Source organism: Notothenia coriiceps, unplaced genomic scaffold (assembly GCF_000735185.1).
Source record: "Notothenia coriiceps isolate Sejong01 unplaced genomic scaffold, NC01 NC01_scaffold00036401, whole genome shotgun sequence".
Classification (NCBI taxonomy): Eukaryota; Metazoa; Chordata; class Actinopteri; order Perciformes; family Nototheniidae; genus Notothenia; species Notothenia coriiceps.
The window spans coordinates 231,516-239,542 of record NW_011369102.1 but is presented as its reverse complement, the minus strand read 5'-3'; the positions used below and the strand labels follow the sequence as shown (position 1 = coordinate 239,542).

At 40.2% G+C, this 8,027-nt stretch overlaps 1 protein-coding gene across 1 annotated transcript in view; it reads right to left on the bottom strand.

The window, feature by feature from the left end:
- Nucleotides 1–6,223, bottom strand: part of ndufv1 (NADH:ubiquinone oxidoreductase core subunit V1) — an 18,955-nt gene extending 12,732 nt beyond the window's left edge. The window contains exons 1-7 of the mRNA XM_010792414.1: nt 6,134–6,223; nt 4,999–5,108; nt 4,830–4,912; nt 4,482–4,652; nt 3,956–4,139; nt 3,610–3,799; nt 2,953–3,165 (exon numbers count right to left, since the gene is read on the bottom strand). Of these exons, the coding sequence (XP_010790716.1) occupies nt 2,953–3,165; nt 3,610–3,799; nt 3,956–4,139; nt 4,482–4,652; nt 4,830–4,912; nt 4,999–5,103 (946 nt within the window). The 5' untranslated portion in view covers nt 5,104–5,108; nt 6,134–6,223. The remainder of the gene's footprint in view (nt 1–2,952; nt 3,166–3,609; nt 3,800–3,955; nt 4,140–4,481; nt 4,653–4,829; nt 4,913–4,998; nt 5,109–6,133) is intronic.
- Nucleotides 6,224–8,027: the final 1,804 nt, after the last annotated feature.

Here is an 8,027-nt window from a genome sequence, read left to right as displayed (position 1 = left end):
ACACTCACGCTCCTATTGGCTAGCGCTCCAACACATTGTACGTGATAGGCTAAGGGGCGGGACATCTCTAAGCTGGTTGACCAATCAAAACAGAGCCGGCCAGCTAACCAATCAGAGCCGACTGGGCTCTGGTTTCAGACAGAGGGTGATGGCAGTATGAGAAAAAGAAAGAGCTTTTTGAACATTAAAGCATGGAGACATGTCCCAGTAGAGACACTACATACACAGTTTATAGTCTGCTTCAACAGTATGTATTGTTTTCTCTGCTCTCATGGACAAGAAGAGTTAGTCTGTTTAGTTTTTTCATTAATTGAAGTGTGAAAAGTCAACTTTACTGGACTTGAATAAGACAAAAAGAGGTAAAATACCATGCATTTGAAAAGCCTTGATCCTACACTTCCCATAATGCTCCCCTTGGCTGGTATTTAAAAAACAGTTTTCAAGGCCAAGCCGGGATAAACCCAATGACATTTTGCAGGTTTCCTCAGATCCCGCTGAGCCCCAGAAGACATTATAGGACAGCTGAAGTCTCTCTGCAGCGAGGAAACTGATCCTTCTGTATCAAATCTGCAGAGTTTCCCTTTTTAATAAGAAGCAGTCATGCCGTCAAAGGTGCCGACAAAAGCTTCACCTCAGAAAACTCTGAGAAGAGCAAGAAAAAAAGAGCTGGAACTTCAAAAACTTTAACCTACTTTAAACGTCTTTGAAACTTCACTGAATACACTTAATTGTTATGCTCTGATTCAGCATTTTCATGAATATATTGCCTCCATGTTCTCTTGTCCTTCGCCTTGAGTCTTGTTACATAAGCAACTAACATCGTATAAGCTTTCGCCTTGAGTATTTGATCACCTAATCATAAGCACAATTAATCCAATTTCATAGTGCTTTAACGAAGTGAACATAATCCCCTCTGATATTGTTTATTTTGATGCAAATACTTTTGTATTTCGGACATATTCTGAAGGTTCATATTTGCATTTTTAAGCCATTTACATGCACTTAAACCTGTATAACACAATACAGGAAAGGCAAACCCCTAAAAAGCAGAATAGGGGTCTCTTTAAAAAGGGTCTCAGAGGGTTAAATGACTAAACCTAACAATGAATTGATCCGGCAGCTACTGCCTAAACTAAATACTGCCGTGATGAAACGCCATATCATGGATCATCAAGGATTATTTCTGAAACAGTATGGAGCTCAAAGGCTTTCTCTCTTGCCGGTTATACCACAAGGTGAGTTCCTTTTTACTTCCTGCTTCTTCACACACATGCTCTCCAGTACAGGTTAGCTCTGAGTGTTAGCGATGCTAATGTAAACACCGACCATATTACGTCCAAAACAGTCTGGATTGCAACGTTTCTGATAGGGCCGTGGGTCCACATTTCAGATATTACGTCATATCGGACGCAAATCTGGATCAGCTCAGTTGTAGCCCCGTTTTTAGAGATTTGGGTACGGAGTTAAAGAGAGAAGGTTTTATTTTCTGACGCTGCGTGAGTTCCCCGACACACCGGGGACACATCTTTATGTATAACAGACATAAAAAAGTGACTTTTGAATGATAGGTCCCCTTTAAGGCGTGTATAACTTTAATGGTAACTTAAACGGTAGTGGAACGGTTAAAAACTGTTTTTTAACGGCGTCTTTCTGACAGGTTACCCGTCTCTTTTAAAGGAGGCGCTGTGGGAATTGTAGTCTTTTATTCAGTGTTCACTACAGACGTCACGATTAGGTAGCCTTTCTTATCAAAACAAAATACTGGCTCTAACAACTCCCCTTGTTGTAACATACCTGTAAAAAGATGGACGACACATCCTGTTTCTTATGATCTGGAATGCGGCTGCGAGTCTTTTGACGGACAAACCAAACATTTTAAGTCTTAACCTCTGAGTCGAAGGTCCTGAGAAACTCGANCATCTCAACGTCAAAACCAAGGAGCTGATTGTGGATTACAGGAAGCAGCAGAGAGAGGGACACGCCCCCATCACCATCAATGGGACTAGGGTGGAGAGAGTTAGCAGCTTCAGGTTCCTCGGGGTCCACATCACTGAGGACCTGACATGGACTCATCACTGAGGACCTGACATGGACTCTTCACTGAGGACCTGACATGGACTCATCACTGAGGACCTGACATGGACTCATCACCGAGGACCTGACATGGACTCATCACTGAGGACCTGACATGGACCTTCAGGTGCTCCATAGAGAGCATCCTGACCTTCAGGTGCTCCATAGAGAGCATCCTGACCTACAGGTGCTCCATAGAGAGCATCCTGACCTACAGGTGCTCCATAGAGAGCATCCTGACCTTCTACAGGTGCACCATAGAGAGCATCCTGAACTTCTACAGGTGCACCATAGAGAGCATCCTGAACTTCTACAGGTGCACCATAGAGAGGATCCTGACTGGCTGCATCACGGCCTGGTACGGCAGCTGCATTGCCCTCAATCGTAAGGCTTTACAGAGGGTGGTGAAAACTGCACAGAACATCACCAGGACTGAGCTGCCATCCATGGAGGACCTTTACTCCCAGCGGGTCAGGAGGGAAGCCCTCAGGATTATAAAAGACCCCCATCACCCAAGCCAGCCGTCTGGCAGGCGGTACCACAGCATCCGGACTAAAACCCCCGATTCAGAGACAGTTTCATCCCACAGGCAATAAGACTGCTAAACACCTGAACTGTTGTAACAACATCCATAACATTCATCTGCTACTTAGTAATTATTTATCTAATATATCATTCCAATAACTTGCATATAGACTCTTATTGCACTTTTTTAAACTATTTTTCTTTTTGTATTTACTATTTACTTGCACTATATTTTTCTGTTTATCTGTGTTATTGTGTTGCACTGTTGGAGAAGCCTGTGACCTAAGATTTTCATCGGCATAACTACACTGTAGCTATGTTCGTATGAAAAAATAAAGAACCTTGAACATGTACCTGCGTGCCTCTCGATGAGTTCTTTCAGGGGGATAGACATCTCCTCCTCTACGGTGCAGGGGGTGTTAACGTGGCCAGAGATGTTGAAGAGCTTTGTGCCAGAGTTTCTCTCTCTGCCAAAGCCAAGAAACCATGAGCCTCCACGACGACAGATAGTGGGCGCCACGGAAACTGTCTCCACATTGGCAACAGTCGTTGGGCAACCGAACACACCTTTAAGAGAAAGGAGATGTTTCACATGCCAGGCGTTCATTTGGCAAAAACAAGAATTTAGTAGTTTTCTGTGATTAGATTAGTTTGTCACAAACTGGAATTTCTTACTTCTTACTTGTTAAGGCACCTTAAAAATATTTACATTATATACAATTATATTTAAATGTAATTATAACAAGGATGTCAAATGACATGACAGGAAAATAGCTTTTATTTGAATGGGTTGGGGATCAATTAGACTTTACAGTGCCAGCAATGTATATGTATGTATGTTTATTTTTGGGCTGGCGTGGGTGAAGACGAGTCATACAAAGTCAGCAAGCCACATGTCTCATTAAATAGAGGACACGATTCAGGAACTTCTGTCTGTACGGGCCATTTTTTCCCCACGTTTTCGATATTTTATGCAACACCTTTCAAACCTCTCTTTGACCATGAACTCACCAACATCAGCAGGAAACGGGGGCTTCAGGCGGGGCTTTCCCTGCTTCCCCTCAATAGACTCAATGAGAGCGGTCTCCTCTCCACAGATGTATGCTCCAGCACCACGCATCACAAACACATCAAAGTCATAACCGGATTCACAGGCGTTCTTTCCAATGAACCCAGCTGCATAGGCCTCATTAACTGCCACCTAAGAGCACACAATTGAAAACAGAAGAGTTAAAAAGGATGGAATTTTTAAGAAGTCATGTACAACCACACCTCAACTGTTTTGGATCAATCAAAATATATATTTGTACACTGCATTTAAGGTTTATACATCAAGTTTCATTCAGTCCATGTCTACCTGCAGGTTGGACGACTCGTTGTAGAACTCTCCTCTGATATAAATATAAGCAGCACGCGCCCCCATGGCCCTACCAGCCACCAGGCAGCCCTCCACCAGCTTGTGTGGGTCATGACGCATGATCTCCCTGTCCTTACAGGTGCCAGGTTCTCCCTCATCTGCGTTCACCACCAGATACTTTGGCCTAAAGCAAGAAACCAGAACTGGGTTAAATAGAGAAGAGAAAACTTCAATTTGATTGGAAAAGACAAAGTGAGTTATTGATGAGTAAATTCATTTAGAAACTGCAAAATCTGATATTTTTCTAAATGGCTAGTAGGAGGGAATTGATGAATAATAAACATGCTGCCTTGTTGATTCAAATATCAAGCTAACTGATATATAGAGATGCTAAAAGAATAAAATCAATCTTCATTTTGCTAGTTGCAAGAGCTGGTAAATGTTTTGATGAATAATCAATTAGATTGACTGTGATAGTAATTGTCAGTTAAATGCAAAAGAAGTATCTGTCTGTCTCCTTTCTGACCTTCCATCGCTGGGCTTGTTCATGAAGCCCCACTTCATGCCGGTAGGGAAACCAGCACCGCCTCTTCCACGCAGGCCAGAAACCTTGACCTCATTGAGGATCCAGTCCACTCCCTTCAGAAGGATCTCCTTAGTTTTGTACCAGTCACCGCGCTTCAATGCCCCCTTCAACCTGAAACACAAACATATGTGAGGATTGTGTTCGTTTTTTTAAAAGACATTTCTAATATGTTCTTTTCACGTAAAAAAGGCATAACTGAAATTCTTCTTTGACTTTTATTGATTAGCACATCATTTTATATTGTGTAAGATTTTATAGAGCACAAAGGAATAAGGTGAGGGATGTTACCTCCAGTCATGGCGACCATAAAGGTTAGTAAAAATTCTGTCCTGATCAGCCAGAGGTCCATATGTTGTTTTCTTAGGAGCAGTCTGAAAAAATAAGACAACACATTATTAATGTTTATATTCAACTGTATTATTATTATTTCCGTTTTTATTAAGAGCAGTACAGCTACCTGTGCCGTGCTGTTGTATCGAGTGATAGAGGTCACTCCACCTTGACTGACGGCAGCTGGGGCGCGGGTCACCCCACACATCACTGCACGGGACAGGGCCAGCATACTTCCTGCATAAGGGAAAGACAATGAGATGACTAATCAAATATAAGTTTTAGGTTACTTCTGACAAAAAGTTTAAAGTGAAATACGTTATTATTTAATGAAAAAGGCTGTAGTTCAAAAAACGTTTTTAATTCTCATATTAAGTATGGTTAAAATATAGAAGTTATTCACTGGTGGTATCAAAACTATAGTATGGGGTTAAGTTATAGAATTGCACATATTGAACTGCTTTGTTGGTGCTCTGGTTGACGAATCCACTGGTATGCTGGAAAACTAAGGTGGCACTTTCAGCTAACACTCTTTAGGTTTTCTGAGAGGTGTACAGATTACTTTTATATATACGAGAAGAGCCCAAAAACAACTCAACTTCCAACAATATAAATTAATTTAAATACCAAAGTAATGAGTTTGAATTGATGTTATAACAACCTTTTGTCATAACTGCTACAACCTATTAAACAGCATCAAAACAAGAGCCATCGAGTGAGCGCAATTTCTAATTAAGCAGCATTTTTGTTTCATCACGATAAAACCAACTAACAATAGATCAACATGTATTTTAATGGCGCCCACCAATAGATGCTTGAATTGAACTAAAAGCTTGGATAGAGACCTTATGAAACTTGTTATGAGATGTTGTTATGTCAGAGGAATGTTAGCTAAGAAAGGTGAAAGCGAGTGCCAGTAATGTTATCAATCATATCGCTGTCAATTGTAATATTTCAGATAAACACACTGACTAATTACGAGAACATCTGAACTTTTTGCTTCGTTTAAGTGTCTTTTTAAAGCCCACACTTACTCCCATGCTGAATACCTACTGCTGTCAGCCTGGCGCTAAGCTAAGTTAGCTTGCGGTTAACCTTGTAATGTCAGAACAAAAACAGCATATCTAGGACATAGCACTCAGATATCACATTGACACCATGTGAAATAATTTGGTGATAAGAGCTGTAATAAAAGCTGCATTCAAATATATTTAATGATGAAAGGTTTTGGTCTAAATTTGCAAATAATCGCTGCTTCTTACCTTCTCTACGTCCCGAGTTTATGAAACACTACCGGAAATCAATGGATATACTTCTTCTTCTTCTCTTGCTTTTGGCGGATTGCAAACAACTTAAAAGGTGCATACCGCCACCTACTGTGCATGAGTATGAATCATCACATCATTCCAACTCTTAAACCTATGTTCCGGCGCTGCTATGTTCTAATTAAAAATAAAAATAAAAATAAATCAATCAATATAACCATTAAATAAATAAAAGAAAAAACAAATCTATGTTCTTTCCTGACCTAATGTTACATTCTTTTTCCTACCCCAGTTTCACTCAAGAATTTAAACAGTGCCTTTCCGGTAGCTCTTACTCCCTCTCCTTTTGTTCTCAAAACACCAACCACACTCCACTCCCTCTCTGCCTCTAAGACTTTAGCCTTTAATTGTTCTCGTTCCGCTTTATAGATGTCACAATGTAACAATATATGTTCTACATCTTCTTTTACTGCACAGTTCCCACACTTGTTACTGTCACTTTTCCCCATGATATACAGCGTACTATTCAAAGCTGTGTGATTTATTCTGAGTCTAGCCATCATGATTTCCTCCCTTCTGTTTCTTTCTTTATGAATATTAATTGTAATTGTATTTTGTACTTTGTGATAGTCCTTGCCTTTCTGGTCTTTCTCCCACCTTTTCTGCCAGATCTCCATCCCTTTTTTCTTAATGACTGCTTTTCCTTCTCCTTTACCAAGTTGAACTGGTAATGTTATTTGCTTTTGTAGTGCACTTTTTGCTAATTTATCAGCAAACTCGTTCCCTTTCACCCCCTCATGTGCAGGCACCCAGCAGAACTGCAGATCTATGCCGCTTCTGTGCAGTCTTAACAGGCTATGATTCAGTTCTTTGAGAATTTCTTCTCTAAATAGAACCGGAAGCTGTCATCAAAACCACTCTTCTTCTTCTCTCTTTTAATTGCGGATCGCAAACAGCTTTTAGTTGCATACCGTCACCTACTGTACATGAGTGTGTATCACAGCCTATGGTGTATCATGTCATTCCATCTCTCAACTCATGGACGTATATATCCATGATCTAACAAAAAATAATGTTAAATAAAAATAAATAAAACAAAACAAAACAAAAATCCATGATCTATTCTAACCTAATGTTAGATTATTTTACCTTCCTCAGTTTCACTCAGAAAGGTAAACAGTGCCTTTCTGGTAGCTCTTAACTCCCTCTCCTTCTGTTCCCAGAATACCAAACATATTCAACTCCCTCTCTGCCTCTATAACTTTATCCATTAGTTTTTCTCTTTCAGCTTTATAGATGTCACAACGTAATACGATTAGGTTTCTTTAACTCCACAGTTCCTACACTTGTCACTGTTACTTTTCCCCATGACATACAGCGTACTATTCAATGCTGTGTGATTCAGTCTGAGTCTAGCTATCATGATTTCCTCCCTTCTGTTTCTTTCTTTATAAATATTAATTATGATTGTCTTTTGTACTTTATGATACTCTTTGCCTTTCTTTCTCCCACCTTTTCTGCCAGATCTCCATCCCTTTTTTCTTAATTACTGCTTTTCCTTCTCCTTTTCCAAGTTTAACTGGTAATGTTATTTCCTTTTGCAATTCACTTTTTCCTAACTTATCAGCACACTCGTTCCCTTTTACCCCCTCATGTGCAGGCACCCAGCAGAACAGAGGATCTATACCACCTCTGTGAAGTCTTAACAAGCTATGGTTAACTTCTGTGAGTATATTCTCTGACAGTTGTTGTTGACTATATGCTTTTTAATATGGATAATTAATCTGTGCATATCACCACCCTATATGGTCTGACCTCTTCAACCCACTGTAATCCTATTATTACTGCCAGCATTTCTGCTGTGTACACTGATAGTTGATCTGACGCTCTT